At 41.1% G+C, this 23,181-nt stretch overlaps 1 protein-coding gene across 4 annotated transcripts; it reads right to left on the bottom strand.

The window, feature by feature from the left end:
- Window positions 1–212: 212 nt before the first annotated feature.
- Window positions 213–22,866, bottom strand: pkig (protein kinase (cAMP-dependent, catalytic) inhibitor gamma). Of its 4 annotated transcripts, XM_062427247.1 has the most exons (4): window positions 22,628–22,866; window positions 2,518–2,557; window positions 2,230–2,416; window positions 213–932 (listed from the first exon to the last, which is right to left on the bottom strand). In XM_062427247.1, the coding sequence occupies exons 3-4, from the start codon at window positions 2,384–2,386 to the stop codon at window positions 853–855; spliced, it is 237 nt and encodes a 78-aa protein (XP_062283231.1). In that variant the 5' UTR covers window positions 2,387–2,416; window positions 2,518–2,557; window positions 22,628–22,866; the 3' UTR covers window positions 213–852. The 4 variants fall into 4 exon arrangements, with proteins under 4 accessions (XP_062283231.1, XP_062283229.1, XP_062283230.1 ...); XM_062427245.1 differs by lacking the exon at window positions 2,518–2,557 and having other exon boundaries at window positions 2,230–2,414; window positions 22,628–22,863; XM_062427246.1 differs by lacking the exons at window positions 2,518–2,557; window positions 22,628–22,866 and adding an exon at window positions 8,224–8,649 and having other exon boundaries at window positions 2,230–2,414.
- Window positions 22,867–23,181: the final 315 nt, after the last annotated feature.

Genomic DNA, 23,181 nt, shown 5'->3' with positions numbered 1-23,181 from the left:
GCCATTCTAATGTACACTAAAGCTGCATTCAATAATATTTATGACTCTGGTAAAACTCAGCGCTGCGCTCATTAATCCTGGCTGGTTTGACCTCACCACCTTTAAACAGCTCCTTTACCTGCTGAGTCCAGCGCAACAGCATCCTGAAAACTGCCTCTAGTGAAGCTTTAAACAACACTTAAAAAGCATAAAATACAAAGGTTACAGTAGATTCATAAGTATTTTATTACACAAAGAAAATTGCTATCACAAAGTTATCACTTAACATTTAGCAATAAATATGAAGTCCATACACGACAGTATAATGGTGACTATGCTTTGTACTAAAAAAAAAAAAGAAAGAAAAGAAAAGACAATGAAATAGAACAAGAGGGTCACAAACACACACACACATACATAGAAAGAAAGAAAATGACAAACAGATGATTATGAATACGCCCTCCATGACACAGTTCCATATTAGGCTGGAACGATGTTTCGAGTGTTATAAATGTATTCAGTTCAGCTCCATCCATCTCCACAGACATCCAAAGTTTTCTGTGCTTTCTTGTCGCGTCAGGAATATAAATGACTAACAGAGTACAAAGCAAAAGAGCAGCATCTCAACTGTCATGTTCTACTCTGTTCTGTTCTGTTCTGTTCCCCGTGTTACAATCGGATCCAATAAAAAGTCGTGCATTCGGGCCGCCGAGAGCTCCAAACAAGCCGGCAGTGAGCGAAGGTGTCCTCGTGTCCGGTTAGGACCAATAAACACTCTTTCATTTCCTTTTTTTCCCCATCTCTCCACTTTCACTTGCTTCCAAATCTACATATCACTCCTTGACTCTGCCCCCCTTCGGCCTCCGGATGAGTTTAGGACGGGCCTCCACCTCCCTGGGCGTCTTGGCTAGTGGAGCCCTCGGCCGCAGGGGCTGGCGAGGCCCCCGGCTCTCCTGGAAGACAACGTGAAACAATGTGGACAAAAATCAGTTACACCAGTAGTCTAAGGTGACGTCCTCATGTCTTAATTTGTCCAACTAATTCTCCAAAACCCTAGAAAATTAAATCACAGTAATTTAAGACAAACAAAATCACTACATTTTCACATTTCAAAGCTTTGATGCAGTAAATGTTGTGCATTGTTGCTTGAAAAGTTATATAAATGATTATTTGATACTCAAAATAGTTTAGATTTATTTTCTCTCTATCAACTAATCAATTAAAGGACAGGTTCACAATTTTTCAAGTCTCTTTTCAAACAACTGTCAGGTGCCCATATGAACATTAAGACAGGTTTTGCTTGACAATAATAATTGTTCATAACGAACATTAAAAGATCTCTGGATGTGTTTTCAATGTAAGCGATGTGGGACAAAATCAGCGTCAGAGTAGTCAAATCAAGAGAATATCTTCTAGTGAAAAATGACCTCTGCGTTTCCCTGTTGAGCTGCGGTGGAAGTACAGAAACAAAAAGAAGGAAATTGGCACTAAAAACACAAGTGACTGAAAAGATATGAACATGATTCGACTACTTTGGATGGTTGAAGCGTCATCGCAGCTGGAGATAAACATTGTAAACAGGAGGAATGATTACAACAAGCAAAACCTGTTTTTATGTTCATACGGGCTCCAGACTATTGTTTTAATTCTATCCTTTAATCGAGTAATTGTTGCAGCTCTACTCGTGAATATAATCAAGCTAAAAAGTTATTTGGCTTTCCTTTCAGCCGGCAATAAATCAGCTTTCAGACTCAAGAAAGATAAAGAGTCGTGACATTCCTGAGGAAGGAACTACAACTTCCTCTAGTGACACACTGTCAACGTGACATGAGATTATTTTCCAAATTTGAGGCTTCCCACCGCACCAGCGCTAAGAGTAGATTTATAGTGGTCATATTGCTTATCGTGTCATGGGAAACTTCTCCTTGAATAAAAAGGAAGTCAGCAGAAACAGCGATGTACAGTAACACACAATGGTCAAACTGAGAACATTTGCGTCACATTGAGACACGTTCCTCCTAATAACTCAACACCCTGCTGCTAGAAGAGGAAGCAACGGCTGATCGGTCACTGTGCTGCAGTCATGACTCGTTTACTGAGGATTACAATCAAATCTCACTGAGATCACAAGCAGAGCAAAGCCACCTGTCTGTGTTCTGATTGTCTGTGCACTCAGGTGTGTAACATACAGTATAGTATGCAAAGTATGCATGCATATCTCTCCTGCTTTCAAGATGTGTGCACACTGACCTGCAGCCTTCAGGTCCATCTCTGCCAGGTCTTTGGTGAGTTCACTGGTGCTGGCCCCTGCCTTCCCCTCGCCTGCGATGTCGGGCACTGCGTTCCTGCGGCCTGTGCGATCACAGTTGATGAAGTCTGAGTACGACGTCGCCTCCACGTCCATCATCTGTCCATGACCAGCGCTCTCATTACACCTGCAGAGTGAGAGGGAAGGGGAGGGGGGGGGAGGAGAGGTAATGTCAGGCGGCTGTGGAGGTGTAACGAGAAGCGAATAAATCAAACATGCTGTCTTTTCCTTTTAACGGTCTGCAGGAGCTGTGGGAGGATGGTTCTTCTTCTGTGGAGTCAACGTGACACACAAGAAAACTGGCTAGAGACTTAATTTGCTTCTTTTTTTTTTCCTTCCTTCTTCTTTTTTAAATTACTGTGCTGAGCTATTTCAGAAGCGACTGAAAATGACCAATGCAGACAGAGAGAGTGGGCAGAAAAGGGGGAGGGGGGGGGGGGGGGCACTTCAGAAGCACTTCCACAACCTGAGAAGCCGACAGCTCGAGAGTGAAATTCATAAAAGAAGAAGAATGAAGGTGTTAATAATTGCCATTTCTATTTCTGCGCGGCGATTAATGGCACCAGCGACATCTGTGCTAATTGGTCGTCCTAATTACATCACGAAAAACAAAAAGCTGCTCCAAATCTCGCAGGCCTCTCTCTCACACATGCATAGTCATACCCTTCTACTAGAGAGTCCATTTGTCTGTCCTAGAGGTACTTACACAGCAACGATTTAGAGGAGAGAAAAAAAGGAAGGGGTGAGAGTGGGGGGAGGGGGGAGGGGGGGCTGGAAAAAAGGACTGATCAATATGGAGAGCCAGGGTAAAAGAGCTTGAAACCATTCAAAGACAAGCAGAGGCGGGGCCAGAAAGCGAGCCGCGATCCCGATTAGCCATTCATTCCTGTTCTCGGTCCATATTTAACTGGGTCATGGATCCTGCCAACCTCTTAAAACACTATACAGCTGGTTACTCCTCGGAGAACAGAGGACAAAAAAGAAGACTGCTCCAGAAAACACCCAAAAAAAAAGGGAAAAAAAGAAAGAGAGACAGAGAGATAAGAAAGTAGTAGTAGGAAGTAGTCCTCCGGCTCAAAGAAGAAGAGATAAAAACCTGTTTCATCCTCTAAATGTCGTCACAGCTGCTCCTCCAGATAGCTTCAATCCAGAAAGCTTTGACCTCTCTGACCGACTCTAGCTGATGTATACGAGCATCAAAACTGAACTACATTACACTTACTTACAGACAACATTTTTAAACATGTAACATTATTTATAACCATGACCGAACAGCTGACTTGCTATGCTATGAATCTTTAAGACACATGAAGGAGGGGACTGAAGTCTCGTAGGGGGAACAAGAGAAGAAGAGAAGAATGAGAGAGGAATAAAAATGAGCTGGCAGACACGACACACAACGACACGCTGATCCAGAGCCGCTCTGTTCCTCTGTCCCCCCCCCCCCCCCCCAAACGCTTTCACTCACATTCTTTTATCATCATTCAAACCAAAAAAAATAAGGTCTCACAATTGTTTTCTGTCTCCTATGTACAGTATCCGTGCCCTGTGCCAGAAAGGAAGCACGCCGGGTCATTCACGGAGAGGTCAGGAGGAGCTGCAGAGATGTAGGCGAGACGCTTGGGAAATTGAAATTTTGCAGCAAAAGGGCGATCTTTGAGCCCCCATGTAGGTGAGAGCGCTACCTCAGGAAATGTCACTGAGTTCTGGGCCGACGGCATTTCCCTCAGAGTGCTCCCACCGACACACAAGAGCCGCTCTGTGTTCCCGGCTCCTGATGGGGGTGTGATCCTCCGTTAAGATAAGTCATCTCTACAGTAGATAGCCTAGCCTGCGGAGTCATTAGTGAAGCCGGTTTCTCACAGGTTCACTATCACACCTACTGCCTTTTAAACAAGCTTGAGTTTAAACAACCGAAGATTTCATCAACGACCAATTAGAGCTGAACAATTCCAGTAAAGTATCTTATTACGAGTTTTTTGATCGATTGTGCGATTGCGATTAAAAGCTCTCTCTCTTTCTAAGCTTGTGTTTGTGGTCGTCATAGTACTAAACTAACAAAGATATCACTGCACTAAGAATACAATCACACATTTATCTTGTTGGTACATAAATAGAAGGAGATAAAATGAAGTATTTACTTGTCGGCGATGTCCCTCTTCTTCCTCGCTTCAACAAACATGCTGTCAACAGTGTTTCTTTTTGTTATTAAGAAAGGAACTTCGAGAAAATGCTGATTTTCTGTCTCAGGCACCAGAGCAAATGATCTAATGTCATCACGAGGAGGAAGTAGAGGTAACTTTGTAAACAAAAGTGCTCCGAGCAGGTTGAAGCCCTTGCTTTTGTCTGGCAGGGAGTTTTGGATCTTTGACCGTGGTTAATGTAGACATGTCGAGTTAAGTCCATGTAATTGTACAGCCCTAATTTTGCCTCAGGGGGGCTTTACAGTCTGTACAGAACAACACAACATCCTCTGTCCTTAAACCCTCCATTTAAATAAGGAAAAACTCCCTAAAACAACGCGGAGGAAAAGGGAAGAAACCACATGAAGAGCAACAAAGGAGGGATTCTTGTGTGTACAAAACAGAAGAAACAGGATAACAACATTATAATGAAGAATGTGATGAAGAGACACCTGACATAAAAATAACAGACGCTGACAAAAAGCACATTATGTCCCCTTTAAACTACAATCATGACACTCAACTGTGCACTTCTATCTATTAGTAAGATCTGTGCAGTTGGCCAGTTCATTTAGTTAATTATGACAAACTTCTAATATCAATCAATCTATTTATAAAGCACCAAATCACGACAAAAGTCAACTCAAGGCACTTTTCACATAGAGCAGGTCTAGACCGTACTCTTCACAGAATCCCGGATGTTTCAACTCTTTCAGGCTTTTAGGTGATAATGCTCAAAATGATGATATTGATGATCCCATCACTTTGCTACCAGCTGACTTCTGGTCTGAAATTGATGTTTAGTGATGGATCATTTCTGTAGAAAAGAGACCCGCCCCTCTGTTATCATACGCCATTATTAACAGCAACTCACAGACCTGGCACTTTAATTAGCTTCAGCTCAGTAAACCGATCAGTGACAGTCGTCGTTATAGCTGCTGGAAACAGTTTCTACAGCTTGCTAAGACACTATTAATTAATTACATCTATTAAGATTTGTTGCTCTTGAGAATAGAAAAATATCACTTTCAAAATCACCGTTCATCTCTGCAACCGGTGAAATTTCTTCGTAGCTTCTTCATTTCACTGGAATATCCCATTTTTGCCTGTAACAACACAAAAACCCAGCACTGGCTGTGTGTGTACGTGTCTGCGGTGTGTTATGTTTGCCTTTTTCTACTCCATCGGCTCAGTTGTTATGTGGCTTATGGGAGTTCCATCTAATTGCCATTTGTATGTTTAATTAGCCGGCTTGCCTGCGCATGTGGATCAAATCCTGCCATGAGATCATTAACAGGTTTCCATGGAGGGATGATGATGATGATGATGATGATGGTGGTGATGGTGATGGCCTCCTGCTCTTCAGCATGTGTTTACATCCTCCTTTGCCCGGCTGCCTGGTCTCAGCTGTGAGAGAGGCGTTTTTAATGGCGCTGCGTTTTAAAATCACTTTATCCCTGATAGGCAGAGACACACGGAGCGATGATCAACTTGTTTTTGTAGCGATCACTTGACTGACTGGAGCCGTGGAAGGTTATTGTTGTTGTGCACCGGCTGCGATTTGTATAAAACGCAAATGAACATTTAAAGCGACTTTGAGGCAAATGATCTGTAAAAAAATGTTTTAAAAAAGATGCCAATGACCTTCTGTCTAACAAGCAACTGAACTAATTACAGCTCTTGTTTATCGAGTTGAATAACAAAATAATCATGGCCTCCATCTGAGGCTGCCACTTACAAATACAATCATTTGTCTTCACTTTATATTTTCCGAAATTTACAAGGAAATAAACGAGAGGAAAGCAGCAGATCTTCACATTTGAGAAGCTAAAAGCTGCAAATGTTTGGCAGTTTAACTATAAATGGATTCAGCTTCAACTCCTACGGGACAATCCCCCTAAAACGTTTCTTTGTAGATGACATACTGTAAAAGTCCTCTCAAAGGCCTTCTGTATGGGTAATAACTTGACCTATAACACGGATATGATGCGAGCGTTGCATCAGTCACAGCTTCCTCAATTAAATCTTGACAGTGTCTCGTGACCACATTCCAGAAATAATGACTTATAGCGGCTTTTTTTTAAAGTGCATGTCCCAGTTTAATAAAAAGGGTGCCTTTATGTGAAATGCCAAGTGTGTGTGTGTGTGTGTGTGTGTGTGTGTGTGTGTGTGTGTGTGTGTGTGTGTGTGTGTGTGTGTGTGTGTGTGTGTGTGTGTGTGTGTGTGTGTGTTTGTAAGAGGGGGAAACAGCTGGAATCGTTGCGGCAAAGACAAATGTCACACACCTGTGTGTATTTTCAGTCAAGACAATAACAACTCAATCCTCAGAAGGGAAATGACAGCAGCTCAGCTCATGAGCTCATTTCAGCTGAGCCTCACTGCACCGTACTGTAAAGTGTGGATAGTTTCCGATGTGGGGATTCTCTCTATAAAGTTATTTCAGGGACACATCCTAATTCACATTCTGGTAATTCCCCTTGACAAAAAAAAAAAAAGATGGCGCATTGCATTATCATATCCAAACAAACAGAGAGCTGTAATCCTGGTGTGGATGCTGACCGGCAGAGCGCTGCGCGGTAAGTCTGAACGTCAACACTGACCAAACTGGGCGAGGTGGCATTCAACCAGAGAGGCTTTGGCGTGAATATATTAGGAACAAAAGCCTTTGAGATCACTGAGGGAAACATGAGTCAGCATTGCCACTTACATGGAGCCCATTAGAGAGGCAGGCTCACTACTATCCCGCTGGAGCCTTTTAAGCCTGATTTGTGTGTAATAAACTCACAATATCTGCAATAACCCACACAAAGACCGGCTTCTTTGCTGATTGAGACGTCCATTAGAGCCTTCTACCCGACCGATTTCTGGTCTGTCAACTAATTCTGACGCAGTTATTGACAAAGCAAAAAGCCTCCACGTGAATGAGTTTCATCTGCCTCACGTAGCAACTCAACTTTTCCATTGGCTTACTTAACTGTGGGGCTCCAACTGTTGGTCCATTCATTGATTAGTTGCCACCTATTATTTTAATTAGCCACCAACTATTCTGATAATCAATTTGAGTCATTTCTTAAGTAAAAAATAAAAAAAATTAATATCTTTAGGTTTTGGACTGTTGGTTGTGACAAAACAAGAATAAATGATCAACATTTTTCATTGTTTTCTGGCATTTTATGAGCCAAATAGAGAACTTACAGAACTATTCTCAGATTAACCTTTATATTTGACACGATATAGTTAATTTAAAAGCAACTAACCAATGATTTTTTCCCTGATTGATCAATGTGTCCTATATTTTCTCAACTGATCATTTGACATTTCCCCCAGTTTCCCAGATGATACCTTTAAATGTCATATTTTGTCCGACCAATAAAAAAAACCTGAATATATTCAGTTTAAAAAGATATAAAACAGACAACAGGGAAGCTGAAACTAGGGAATCTACAGCATTTTGCTTTAAATACAACCTACAGTATGTCAACTATTGAAAAGTTGCAGATTCATTCTCTGTAGATCAACGAATTAATCAATCTCTGAACCTTCTCAGCTCTAATAAAACCACCAAACCTCCACCCTTGCACTTTCTGAATGACTGTATTTGATATTTCATCATCTCCCATGACAAAACCGCTCCTCAACAACTCTCAGCTCTCTCTCTCTGCCTCACAATGAATCAACATCTTAACAAAAATATAAGTAGATCTACAGTAGATAAAACTAAAAAGTGAAACATTTAAAAACAGCAAATCTTACCCAAGTGATTAGGAGTCACTTCTCCCTGCTGTAGAGAGCCAACGAGCTACGACCGCTTCAAGCCAATTCATCCAAATCCATTCACCGCGCTGCGCTGAGTGTCGCACGCTGAGAGCACCGTACCACTAGTGTGTGCCTCAGCTCTTTGCCCTGCTGCTGCTGCTGCTCTCTGCCTCTCAGCCCCTCCGTCAAAATGTGGTCTGGGCACTGTCTTATTCACATGATGTCAGCAGCTGCTCCGTTGACAACGTGCCCACTTCAACAACACAAGGGAGCTGTATTTCCTTGTCGGGATTTAGCATTGTTGTTCCTCACTGGTTTTCCTCTCATAAATAAATAAAAAGCTCTGTCCATTCATGCTCGGGTGTGTATATTCGCCCCCGTTTCCTTCCTCTTCTTATGGGGCCCCCGGCTGGGTGTGAGGGCTTTATTTCCCCTGGTGTAGTGAATATTGCAAATTGCCAAAAACTGCTAGCTAGCTCTTTACACCGTGGAAGAAAAAAAAACTTTCACAGAGAAAAGAAGACAAATCTCTGCCACTCAAAACATGTTTTCACCATCTCTCTCTCTCTCTCTCGCTCTCTCTTTCCCTTGGGTGCACTTTAAAGTCTCAGGCTTACTTTTAAGTCACAGTATAAGTTTCCATCTTCTCTGTCAGACATGCAGAATTATCACTGATTAAACTGGATACCCAATACAATTCTCCATCTCCTTTTCACTGAGAGGAGATACTGCGAATGATCACCGTCACTCTCAACATAATTGCCATCCTAAATGAGCGTACCGAGCTCCCACGCCTGAAGGCATTATGAATCAGCCGAGGAACAGCAGATAAGAAGCCTGACCAAGGCTATTAGCATCAGCTCCTGTGGAAAAGTCTTGAGTGAGCTAATGAATAAAACAAAAGGATCTGGCGAGGCGGCTTCTTCTTCTTCTTTTTCTTCTTCTTCTTCTTCTTCAGAAAGCGACCGGCGAAATCAAAAATCAATCTGGCTCGGACAGATTATCGCGGCAGGCATACAGAGCAGCTGAGTCGTGGTTCACCCCCAACCCCCCGTTTCACAACTCGGGGCGCTTCGGAGATCAATACCCAGCGTTTCTCCCCTCGTGAGACATCAGTGCTGGAGGAATACTGGCACATACCGATGGCTCCAAAAAGAGAAATCCACCAGCTCTTTCTGATAGTGACTGCAGGCATGTGAAGCCAAGCAGAGCTGCAAGTAATTATTCTCATTATCAACTGATCTGTGGATTATTCTATCTCTCTATTTATCAATTCGTTTTTTGGAAAGTTAGAAAATAAATCTTCTAATGTCTTGTTTTGGCTAATCAACAAACCGATATTCAATTTAAAGTGACGTTCAACAGAGAAAAGAAGCAAATCTTCACATTTTAAGAAGCTGAAGCAAGAAAATATTTTGGGTTTTTTTTTATAAATAAATAACTTAAAACTACATAAAATATTTAAAATGTACTTTCTTTACTTAGTTTCCTTACTTTACTTTCTACAACTTTATCTAAGTGTTAAACAGCTCAACAGATAGTTGACATACAGTTGAGTCACCTGAAGATATTTAGTTATAAAAACAGCTTAAAAGGAAAAAGTAAATAAATGAATACACTAAACCAACTAATACACATTCATTATAGTTTACAGATTATTGTCTTGATAAAAAAATTAATCATTTCATCATCAAATAAAATAATTAAGTTCCCTGAGCCTACAGCGACATCATAAAAACAAACCAAAACCCACCGATATCCAACCATAGAAGACTATAAAAAAACAGAAATCATGAACCAGAGAACTTAAACTTGATTTTACGACTGCAAACTCATGATTATTTCCATTATTGATTAATCTACCAAATATTTCTTTATTGATCAATTCATCATTTAGTCATTAAAATGTCAAAAGATGATGAAAAACAAATATCTTATTTAAATCAACAGTCCAAAACTAAAAGATCTTCAGTTTATAAAACAACATAAAGCAGAGAAAATATTGATTTTTTAAATTGCTGCCAATTGACAGCTGACAGTTGATTGACTATCAGTTAATCATCTCAGCTCCACTTACATGAATAATCAATAGTGAAAATGATTACTTACTTGATTGTATGCCGGTTAACTAATGAACTAATCTGCTAACAGTAGCTCTAATGCTCAGTTTATTGAATGAAGACCAAATGATGGGAATCTGAAGTCAAAACAGAAAACTCACTCTGAAACTGAAGACTCAGCTTTGGCGTCTTCAGGGAGTTTTTTCTGCACAGTTTTGATGACTCTGCAGAAAGTTTTAACTTCAGGCTGTAACTGGCTTGTTGAGGATTACAAGTTCAAAGATGCAGTGATGTTTTAGAGCAACGTGAGCCTTGGTGGTCAGAAAAGGAAAAAAAAATCAATGCTAAACTTCACAGTGTGGTTAAGTGTTGATCAGTGATTCAGCACTCATCCTCTGAATTGACCACCAGGATATGAGCACTGAAAAGAGCTGCGGAGGCCTCTTAGATGAGTGGAAAAACTTAACAGCAAGTCCATCCACTTCAACTCACTTCCTACTGCTGCTTCCTACTCAAGCTAAAACACAGTCACACCTTAGATGTAACTGACAGCTGCTAATTACAGATATTGGATAAAGAAATATTAAGGTTTGCTTTTGCAGACGGTTTTCAGTTGGATATCATATTGTCTAACTCTTAATTTGATCATCAAGACAGAATAACAAACACCCCCATCTGTGTAACAGCAGAGTTATCATTATGTAAGAGATTAAGGTGATGCTGAAGCACACTACAGGAACATTAAACACATTTACTGATGTTTAAAAGGAGGATAAATGTGAAGCGTCTAACATTCAGGTGTCAGTAAGGAGGTAGGATTTCTGGATTTTATAGCAGTGTTGTGCCTGTGAATGGTGTGACCTACAGGAGGCATACAGACACCAAGCTTAGCATGAATGTGGATATGAAAATGCATTAATCAGACATTAAAAATAAAAGCTTCCTGTTCTACATTAAGGCCTGTTTTATAGGAGGTCATACAATTCAGAGTTTATAATTGTGTTTCAAGCAGAGCATTCACTGTAACATGAGTTAAGCCACAGAGTTAAAGTTTAGAAGTGCACTTATTCACTTCCTACAGAGAGCGAAATAAGATGATCGATACCACTCCAGTGTCTGCCTGTTAAATATGAAGCTGCAGCCAAAAGACTGTTAGCCTAGCTTAGCACCAAGACTGGAAACAGGTGGACACAGCTAGCCTAGCTCTGTCCAAATGTGACAATATGAAGTGTAGAAATGACCAGCTGTTGCGTTCTGGTGTAACAGAAGTGTGACTCCACTTGCCAAATATCCCGTAGTGAAGGATTATTGGATAAAGGCCCCCTAAATGACATCATCAAGTGATCCCACCCAAAATGACCACATCACATGATCGGCCGCTGCACAGAACGCCCTTCATGCCTTTAAAAAAAAAGAAAAAGGGCCATATATGTGTAATTAAAGCAGGCTGATCTCCACTCAGTGACACTAACTAAGCACCAACTGGAAACCCAAATCATCCGTCTGCAGACCCGCGCTTTAAATTGATTTTGTTAATCTTTTCTAAGTCGTCTCGTCTGTTAAACAGATGGCAGGATGGCGTGATAAACAACACTGGAGCGACAGACAATACTTCTTCTGCAGACCCTGTTCCCTTTTGTTAGCACAGCTCACTTAGCAACAGCTGGGCCAATCAATATCACTCCGAGAGCCCGTGCATCATAATATTGCTCCGTCTTCACACAATACACAACAAAGTAACGGGATCGGATATCTATGTTTTTTTTAAAAGGTTACATTACCAGAGGTGTTGAATGTACAGCATATGTGTGTGTGTGTGTGTGTGTGGGTGTGTGTGTGTGTGTGTGTGTCGCTGTGGCCAAGAAACTGCAAATGAGCAGTGATGGATCAATGCTTTTCAGGCACCGGCGGAGTCCAGCTGCCAGACAGCCAGACGTATCCAACTGAGAGTACTGTAGCAGCGTGCCCTGCCTGCCTCAGGCTGCAGGGAATCCCCTGGTTCGTGTTTGTTTGTGTGAATAAAGATGGGTGTGACTGAGCCTCATCAGCCACACATGATTCACAGCTGAGTCAGGAGCAGGTGCTCCAACTGGACTCCAAAACGAGGTCGTGATTAAAAAAAACCTTCCCTTCCCCCCACAAGAAGAAATATTCTCACATTTCCATTTCCAAAACACTGCAACAACTATTCGTCCCATCATTCTCGAGGCTCTTCGCAGGCCGAAAGAAAAACAAATGTGTGGAGACATCCAGACTTTATAATGATTGACTATCATGAGCTAGCGCAGACTGGGAATGTTTCTTTATCAGAGCTCACGATAAAAACAAGTAAACGAGATTGATGTGCTCTGTGACAAACATTTCCGAGTAGTTATTCTCTTGTTTACTTACAAAGCCAAACTAATTTATGAGTGTGTAAAGCAGCTCTGAAGGATGAAGCACTTTAAGGATATAACTCTTAAAGCTGCTACGGCCAAGTTGAAAATATTTAGATGAGGGGGACTGTTGTGTGTCTGGAGAAGTGGTGTGAGCCGTTTAAAAAACAATATTTCAGAAAAGTTGAATTAATTTTATGTCTGGTCTTGGCTTGTTATTCTATTCAACTCTGAAATGTTACTATTTAAATATTGTGCAATATTTTTATAGTTTAATCATTTTAGATAGAGCTGAAAGGATGAGTCAACTTATAGAAAATGAATTCCAAATTTCATGATAAATTCATTCCTGATGTAATTTTTTTTTTTTTTTTTTTTAAACAAATGCAAAATATTCTCTAGTTCAAGCTCCTCAACCCATCGTTGGTCATTTTCAGATATTTTATAGATCAATGGATTGAAAAACAAAAGAATATGCAGATTTATGAATAGAAAAATAATTATTGTGCAGAGCCGAACCAACAAGGAATATCCAAAGCCTGATTATCCCTCCATTAAAAAAACATCAGAGCCACAGCGCTGCACTGGCTGACATGTTCCTTCATTATGAAGATTACAATCATCTTATTTATTTAGAAATGGCTCCAAACACTAATAACAGCAATCACGTTATGACTGAAGTTCTTTGAGGAACTGAAATGTAATACAAAGTCAAGAGGTTGTGACATGGAGCACAACAAGCTAGCAAAGCTCTGTAAAAGGAACCACGTTTCTGCACATGCTCAGTAGCGTCTGCCTTACACAGAACGACTCTCCTGACTCCGTGGTTGCACCAGACACGGCTAATCACGCTCTGCCTGCGTCACCTTTTTGTTCCGATCCAAGTGGAGTGTCTGCAGTCAAGCCAGCTGCCTTTTAAATTGAGTTGCTCTGCTACTACAGTAATTACGGTGGCCTAATCACCTTAATGTTACCATAATTACAGCAGTAGCGGTGCAACTGCACTGCTCGATTTTGTTGAGTTTTCCTTCATTTTTGCACTTATACTATGGAAAATAAGGCCACGTAGTTTAATGCTTTCCCTGTTTGTCCATTTTAATTGTGACATACAACTTCCTGCCAAGCTTGATCTCCTCTGTGCAGCTTGACGTGGCTTTTATAAAAGAAATGTACTTGGTGCATTCACCTCTGAAACATGCTGCAACCCGTCTGGTGGGATCACAAGCATTAACTACAGTGAGGGGCCAGGATGAGCTCCGGAGGCCTTCTAGCCATAATGCCACCCAGACATGCTCCACTGGATCACTGCTTGAGACTGAAAATGTGATCTCTGTTATAAATCTTTGGAGCCATTTCTAAACAAACGACTTTGACTGTAATCTTTGTGGTGAATGTTCATGTCAGCCACTGCAATGTTGTGGCTCATTGACGAGTTGAACAATGGAACGAAGGTCTAATAAAATTAAGGAATACAATATGGTGGTTTAGCTCTGCACATGAGACTTGTGAAGAAATATACAGAAAATCACCAGCCATATCATTTAAGAGGTGCGAATTCTGACATAAATTGCCTCCTTCTGGCATAAAGGCTCAAATTAAATAAGATTTAAATGATTAATTAATTATAAAACTGGTTGCCAATGAGTTTTCTGCCTAACAACTAATCACTTAATCTATTTATTGTTTCAGCTCTACTTGTGATGGGCATTTTCATTTCATAGACTAAATAATTAATAGAAGAAATAGTTGACAGATGAATCAGTAATGAGGATAATCATCAGTTGCTGTCACGTAGCATTGTGTGATTAAAATTCAAATCAAATACAGTCATGTACTATTTTATTGATGGCAACACCTGCCCTGAGATTGTCTCCGTATGACCTCTAGCCTCTCCATTCCCATCATTCCTCAGGTGTCAACAAGCGTAGTTTCTTCTCCTAAAACACAGACACACAGCGATGTGCTGTGCGTGAATAACGGCTGTGTCCGTCGCTGATTTCCCTCCCACTGCCCGTTCTATCTATTCTAATTCAGCTGCAAGGTTGCCTGCTTCTATTTCCGTCGACACATTTAACAACATGAGACCTCAGCAGGAAGCAGGTGGTTTGTTTGCTTGTGTTGTTTATGTCCTGTCTTTTTCCCAGGCTCTCTCTCTCTCTCTCTCTCTCTCTCTCTCTCTCTACACACACACACACATATACATATACATACAAGCGGGAGGCTGAGCGAGACCCTTGAGAGGACGAGGGAGAGGAGGACCGGAGTGGTGAAGGCGTAAAAAGAGAGAGATGGAGGGTAGGTGAAGAGAGGGCGAGGGAGGGAACGGAGGAAAAATGAGGAGAGGATTGGTAAGGAGGAGGAGGAAGAGGAGGAGGATGAGGAGGAGGAGGAATGGATGGAAAGTAAATGACGAAGAGAAAGAGTGAGGGTGATGGGAGGAAAAAAGAGGGAGGATAGAAGCTGCCTGCCTTGCTAAATAAGGCAATATCCCCCTGCTGGTGTTTTCATTACTTTTTTTTTTTTTTTTTTTTTTTTTTTTTTGAGGACTTGAGAAACATAATATCTCCTTCTTGGCTACGTGCAGCACATCTAACCACTTAGCTAATTTGTAATAATATACGATTGAGGTTTACGGGCTACTTCTCTCTCTGTGCAACACCTGTTAGAAGGATTCCACCCACAGCTCCCTCGCCCGCCCGTATGCTCGCTAATAAAATAACACACAACACAAACCCGCATTCAGCTCAGCACTTCTCGCTTACAGAGCTTGAAACTTGATTACTCCGCAGCCACAACTGCTCGTTACGCTGCATTTAAAGTCATTTGAAGAAAAAACAAGTCGCTCCCTGTCACCTGTCCCGATGGCCTCTGTGTGTGTGTGTGAGGTTTGTACTCTGCTGCATCATCATCATCATCACACTTTTCTCTCCTGCTAATCTAAAAAGATGTGATATGATTCAAAGGGGACCAAAAAAAGGGTGCATGCATAACCTTCACCCCCAAGAGCAAACGCACACACAAAAAGAGCGAGAGCAATTGTTAAACTTTGCTCGCAGATCTACAAATAAAAGCATCATTCACATAGATATACAGGAGAACCAAGCCAAACCTGCTCTGATACAAATGCAGTCAGTACAGTTTATATTAAAAGCTACAAAGAGCCTCAGTTAAACCTTCTTCTTCATTCATCCATCATGTACCATTAAACAGTGACAATCTACTGTATTTGTCTCATTTAAAAAACACATAAGATGAATGGGGTTTTCCGCTAAGCAACTATAAAGGGGTAAATACTTGTAATACATCATTCTCAAGTGAATTTTAATGTCAATAATTTTCTCTCTAGTTCCTGTCAGCTGTCTCTTGTTGACACGTCTCATCATTTCTCCTCCGGGAACCTTTTAAAAGCAAAAAAAAAAACCCCACAAATATTTTAAAACCGTAGAATTCTCAAAGCGTATGAAATCAAAGCGTAAAACAGATCACAAGCCTATGAATCGCTGTCAAACACTGAAGGTCACAATGTTCTTTTTTTCTCTTCTTCTTCCTCTTTTTCTTCTTCTTTACCCTTGAGCATTTTTTTCTGTCTCATCACTTTTAAAGTTCAACAATTTTAGCACTTACTTCACATCACATGGATTTTTGAACAGGCCACTTCATTTAAAATAATCACGGCTCATTTTCTGGTTGTTTTTTTTTCATGCAAATATTCTCATCAAATCATCTTTCACTGACCTGCTGGGGCCAACAAAAAAAAGGGCACGTCTCTTTTACTTCCAAACCGATTCACACGGATGAGAAAACCATTTGCATAATAAGGTTTGATTAAAAACTCTCTCAGCAAATAGATATGAAGCTGTGTTTATTCAACACCTTGACCTGAGCTGTGAAATTTATGCTGACGCTGTGGGCCAAACCGGCTGAAGTAAGAGAGTCTAACTCAGCCGTGCCGCATTAAATCAACTCGCATTAATGCTGAAAAACAAATGTGTTGCCACTCCGAAGAGCAACCTCGCCAAACAATGTCGTTTATCAGGAAGAGGGAATACATGAGGAAATAGATTTGCGTCTTATAAATGCAGAAACAAATGACTGCTGCCTATGTATTATCCATCTATTTTTCTATATCCATTTAGTGTGTGCAGCTGAAGCTCATCTCCACACGCTGGTTACCAGTCTATACAAGGCTTAGGGCTCGGTACAAAACCATTTATGTTGGGTCAATATATTATTTTCCTTTGCCAATTATTGTTTTGCTTGTATCTACAATGTATCCTCTTAAACATTAAATTGGTACTCCACCCAATATGTGTTTTTTTAAATCATAACACACTCACTCCCTGTGGATATAATAAGGTAGCTTGATCCCTCAGAGAGAACAAAGGCTGTGGTCAGCTTGTATTCACTGTGTTTACAACGGTGACCCAGTTTCACAGCAGGGGGAAAAAGATCCGTAGCAACTTCAACTTCATATTATTTCCGCAGCATAACTGTCTTTCCTTTGCTGCCTGTAAGTATGCTCGGTACATCCCATATTTTCACCAACATATGGTTGAAATCACTGCTTCAATCCAAGCAGCAACTCTCATGCCTTGAGGCTAAAGTCAGTGTGGAGCTACTTCCTTAAAGCGCAATTCCACAGATGGCCACTAGATGCTGGCTCCAGTTCAATCAATCAATCAAACTTTATTTACATAGCACCTTTCACACAGGTTAATGCAGTTCAAAGTGCTTCACGGTTGATTGACAGGCTGATAATAAGAGAGAACTAGTGTAGACTGAGAGCATCATAAAGGAAAGGAAAAAAAACACTGATGAAGGAACCACAAAAAAAAGAAGAACTCGAAACCAATGCACGCAAAAGACAAGTTGACTCCCATTAAGTCATTATGGCCTCAAACACTAAAGTCAGTCCCTTTAAAAAGAGTGTTGATGGAAATTTTTGAATTTATTGCTCTGTTTTATTAGATTTGAAGACACAAACCATGCTTTGATGTCTGCTGTGTGGGTGGTGGGCCAACAGTTCAATTATCTGCAATATTTCAGTAAGTTTAATGATACTTGATTATGATACCTGCCCTCTTAGTACAATTAGAAGCAGCTAAATGTTAGCCCAAGGGTGCACTGCTGGGTGTTCCCAGTAAGGAAACTCCTGCTCACCTTATTAGGAAAGCCTTGGCTCCAAATGGAAAAGATGGCACCGACCACAAGCTGCAAGTATGGTTTCACATGAGCTGTAATGTAAACCAATGGGTGATGTCACACCTCGCTACATCCATCTTTATAAACAGTCTGTGCTTCCATCTCAATATTTACATATGATCCTGTTGAGACCGCAAGGATATGCATGTGTTTATTTGTGCATGTTGGAGGCTTGGCAACCTGCTCTCACGTTGGTCAAAGTGGTGCCAGAGTGTTTCTATGTTCACATACTGTAACTCCTCACACTATAAGTCCCCTTTGCTTCTTTAAAACCAAAGCTGTCCTCCTTTAAGAATCAAACTACACATTTTTTACGACCCACTTTTAAATCTATAAGTAGTTTTAACATGCATATATAAAAACAAAAAGAGAATATTTTGGGTGGAGTATCTCTTCAGCGAGTGACTATACAAGGTGCTGGCCTAACCATGGGGAGCAATTTGAGGTTGAGAGTGTTGCCAGGTGATGCGAGCCAAGGATCAAACCACAAACCCTGCAATTAGTAGATTACCTTCGTCACCTCCTGGGACACAGAAGTTTAAATTTAACCTCCTCACGTCAGTTTTCTGGCCTCTAGAAACCAGATGCATAAAACACCAGATAGACAGAAATATAGACAGACAATCCTTTCATCAGATTTATGAAGACTTGTGTGTACACATAAATCTCATGTCCACTGCCACAGCTACACATAAATATTATCCACCTGTTTGCATATAAATCCCTCAGTCTGCTCCACAACTGTCAATGAAAAGCAAAGCAAAGCAGTGCAGTATTACCAACTGTGAGAGTCTCCGACAATGCCAGAGCAGTTGTTATCACACATGACCATTAGCTACTGCTGTGGCCATTTATAGCACCCATATTATTAATTCATTACATCTGCCTGTAAACCATCACAGGTGGTGATATCGCAATCACCAGTAGATGTCAGACTGATAATTAGTGTTTCAGTTCGAAGCACATTTATAGAAACCTGTAGTAACTTCACAACGTGCTTCACAATTAACAGATAAATGAAAAGAGCATTAACACGGGGAAATTAAATGATGTCTGACAAAAAAATCTACATTATATATATAAAAACACCTTTGATTGATACATATTTTGATTACACAGAGTCTGAGTAGTAGAGTCCAATAATAAATCAGTGAGTGAAACTGGCTGACAATCTGCACAAATGCTTTTTAATTTAGATTCTATCTCATCTTATTTTTCATGTCCACTTTATCAAATTATCCATTGCTGGCTGTGGAATACTGGTGATTTGATGTAGTTATAAATTAGAGCTGCAACAGTAGGCCGATTATTCGATTGGCCGATCAACAGAACATTAATCAGCAACTATCTCGATAACCAAATCATCATTTCAGTAGCAGTAGTGGTTGCAGCTTCTCAAATGGGAGGATTTGAAACTGAAATGTGTCTCACATAATGGTAAAATTAATATCTTTTGATTTTGAACTATTGATCAAACTAAATAAGATGTCTGAAGACATAACAGGCATTTTTCACTTTTTCTGGCATTTTATAAGGAAAACAATAAATCGAGCAGGAATAATAATAATTAGCCCTTTCATAAATACCAGTTTATTTTAAGGGACATGACGCATGCAATGTTTGTGTGTGTACACACTCTGTTTATACATCTGACCCCAGAAATGTAGTACATAGTGTAGATTAATTGAATTAGACCTAATTCTTATAACCCGAGTGTAACCTTGCGGTGGTCGGCTTTATCAGAAAGTGCTTTCTGTCCGTCACACGAGACGTTATGGGCCGGGGTGATGGCACTCATTTTCTCCTCATGGGGAAGTCAGGGAGCTAAAAACAGAGGAGCTTAAGTCCTCTGCGCACAGGCAAAGAATGTGGTTGGAGGTCAACGCAGTTGAACCGACAAATCCCCGTCCACGAAATATGTACACATTAAACCCATGATTACACAGAGGGAAGCATACAAAAATAGACCCTGGGCAGTGCGTTCACATGGTATCCAAACCATGCTTCACTGTTGTGGACCCAGATGCAGACTTGTTGTTTTCTGATCACTGTGTTCTTAAAACCCGGGAAGGTCCGTGGGCAGTCGACTGATTGTGTCCATAATCTCAATGATATCTAGCATGCACTTGAACCAATTCTGAGAATAGATTGCTATTTTTAGCTAAAGCATGCAATGTCTCATCCTTATTGCAGAAAAGCCTTGTATCCAGCTGCCTCAGGTTATTGCCACTGAAGAACAGTGTTCTCAAATGAGGAATGAAATAAACTACAGTCTGTACTACATGATGGAAGCTCATTTACCTTTAGTGGGACTACGTTTGGAATAAAGAGAAAGCTCTTAAGCTGGGGTACAAAAAAAAAAAATGTGATGACCACTAACTGGAAAAGAAGTGACAGAAACAGCCACACAGTAACCATTACACCCCCGCCGTGTGTGCTTAATACAGGCTCTCAGCGCAGGGATTCAGGGGTCCAAATGTTCTCAGGGTAATCATGTTATTGTTGGCAGCCCTCAGCAGGAACAGATATGACTTCCATTTACGGAAGGAGTTGAAGGAGGAGAGCGGTGTCGGTAAGAGTGTTGGTTATGCAGCACTGCAGATAATCATCACGGGAAGATGCATAACACACAAAAAGGGACAAGCCTTCACAATAGCAAAACAAGAGCAGATATAATCTTAATGCCAAGTGGTGTGTGTGCGTTTTCTTCTCTGCTTTCAGCGATTCAGTAAATATGATTGAATCAGAGGAGGGACGGTTCTGCAGGGCTCTGTGCAAGGTCAGGGGGGCATGTGTGTGTGTCTCTGCTTAATGTGTGTCTGTCCAGTAGCGGGGTGGGATGGGGGGGTTTCTAGCATCACTGCACTCTCTGTTCTGGCAACTCTCCACCCCCCCTTTGGCCATTTTGAAGGATAACAGGCCATGTTTGGTTAGCTGGTGCAAAGACAGGAGGACAGACAGTGGAGAGAAAGCTGTATCTCACATCAGGCTGTACAGATTGTACAAAACATCTCAAATTCATCAGGTGGCTTAATCCGGTGCAACAACTGATTTTTATATAAAAAGAAACATGATTTGCTTTATAGATGTTCTTATTTGGTCCAGTAATGTAAGCATGGTCAGACTGATTAACCTTCAGCTGCTGATCAGAACAAAACATGCAAACATCACATATATCATTTAGCACATTACTCGAGCTGAAGCAATTAGTCCCTCAACAGAAAAATAATCGACAAATATTTTGATAATTGATTATTGATTAAAGTCAGGGGCTGTTTCAAGCAAAAAAGCCAAAAATTCCCCTTGTTCCTGTGTTAAATGGAGAGGATTTGCTATTTTTGTAAATCTTGTGTGATAATAAACTGAATATCTTCATCACGTTGGGCTTCAGGAAAGTGTGATGGGCATTTATCATAATTATCTAACATTTTAAGGACCCCGATTAATAAATGATAATTAGCAGATTAATCAACAATAAAATTAATTGATTGATTGCTGCCTTACACATTACCCCAGCCTTAATCCTCCATGTTAGATATCTACCCCAGTTGTCTGCTTTCCTTTACAAAATGTGACATTTAAAGCGACACTACAGACATGCAACAGTTCCCCTGAACCATGAAATGCCAAAATTATTACATACACAGTTTGTCGTGCCTGTTCCTGTGAGGACGTGCCACAATTCGGATCTGTGTTTTTTCGGTCACTGGTTTGGTATAATAAGACTGGCGGTTACGTGCAACCCTGCCAAGTTGTGCAATTTTTAACTTAATCAGATGGTAGATTTTACAGTGCACCGAGCTCAGAGAGGGCACTGTTTTGGTTACAGTCCGCCAGCCTTGTCGACAGTGAGTCAAACCACCACAGGCAGGCAAGAAGCCAGTATTTATTTTCACCAGAGCCCTTGCCCAGTAACGCTGGCACCTGCCCAGCAACACTCATGCAAAGTGGGGGGTCCCAGGCTGCTGCTCCCCACCAGTCTGCTGCTGCTGATGCTGCTGCTGCTGCTGAATCTCTGAGCACCATCTCCATTCATCCATATCATTTTACAAGATTCACCTCCAGAAAAAAACACTTTTCACTCCTTAAGCAGACAGGTTAATGCATGAAAACCTGCTGCTGTCATCATTGTCTTGCTATTGCATTAAGTTACGGGAATAAAAACAGTGGAATTTGTGTTTACAGAGAAGGAGCTGTCTGGGTGCATTGACAGAGCAAAAGAAGAAGAAGAGGAAAAAATAAAGAAAAGCACAGTGGATGAGGAGAAGAGATGAGGGCTTTTCGAAAGCTATCCAGTCTGTCATTAGCTACAGTGAATGCAGCAGCTAATGTGTGGGAAGGACAAGCATGCCAGTCCTTTAAACTGCACAACACACACACACACGCGCGCGCACACACACACACACACGGGCGACTAGCAGAATGGGAACACTCGAAGAAAAAATATGTGGAATATCATTAACATTCATAATGAAATTCAACAAAAGCTGACACCGAGGCAAAGCCCTTAGACAGATACAATGTAGTGCACAGTGCTTCAACGAGGAAATGTGTATAAGGGAGGGAAGGAGGGAGGGAGGGAGGAGGGAAAAAATGCTACAAAAAAAAATCATGTAGAATTTTTTTTTTTGCTTCGTGACTCTGCAGCTCCCTGCGGCTGCCCGACCATTTTTATGCATGTAAATCCACACACACACAAAAGCATTTCGCCTTTTTATATTGCACACAAAAAAAAGAAGATTTTTTTTTAAAAATGCCACTAACCTTGGCCCGGTCGCCTCCTGATATCCACTTGTTACAATGGAAATGTAACACCATGAATCCCCAGTTAAGTTTCCTGGCACTCGGACAAAATCGCAGCACGCCGAAACTGGAGCGGGCTGGTGTGCAGAAAGACACAACACTATGGGTGGAGAAGTGTGTGTGTTTTTAAAGCCTGTTATATTATTATTATCTTATCTCTCTCTCTCTCTCTCTCTCTCTCTCTCTCTCTGTGGGTATCGTCTGCACACAACGAGGGAAAAAAAGCTTGTGTGTCTTCAAACAGCTGTTTTTCCAAAATGGAGTTAGTCGTGTCTGAGCCAATCAGAGCGAAGCTGAGGAGGCTCCCACTCCTCTGTGGGCTGGAGCCAACAACACCAACCACACTGCACTCCCAGCATCAAGCACACAGGTTATACATCTTTTTTTCTCTCTCTATCTCTCTCTCTCCCTTTCCCTCTCCTCCCTCTCTCTCTCTCTCTTATTTTATTATTGGGATGATTCATGGTAGCTTTCATGCTTTCAGCTTTATTTAGACGCACTTTAAAGGATAGGTT

This window comes from Scomber scombrus, chromosome 10 (assembly GCF_963691925.1).
Source record: "Scomber scombrus chromosome 10, fScoSco1.1, whole genome shotgun sequence".
NCBI lineage: Eukaryota > Metazoa > Chordata > Actinopteri > Scombriformes > Scombridae > Scomber > Scomber scombrus.
Note: the sequence above shows the minus strand (reverse complement) of the source record. Positions and strands in the feature narration are given on the sequence as shown.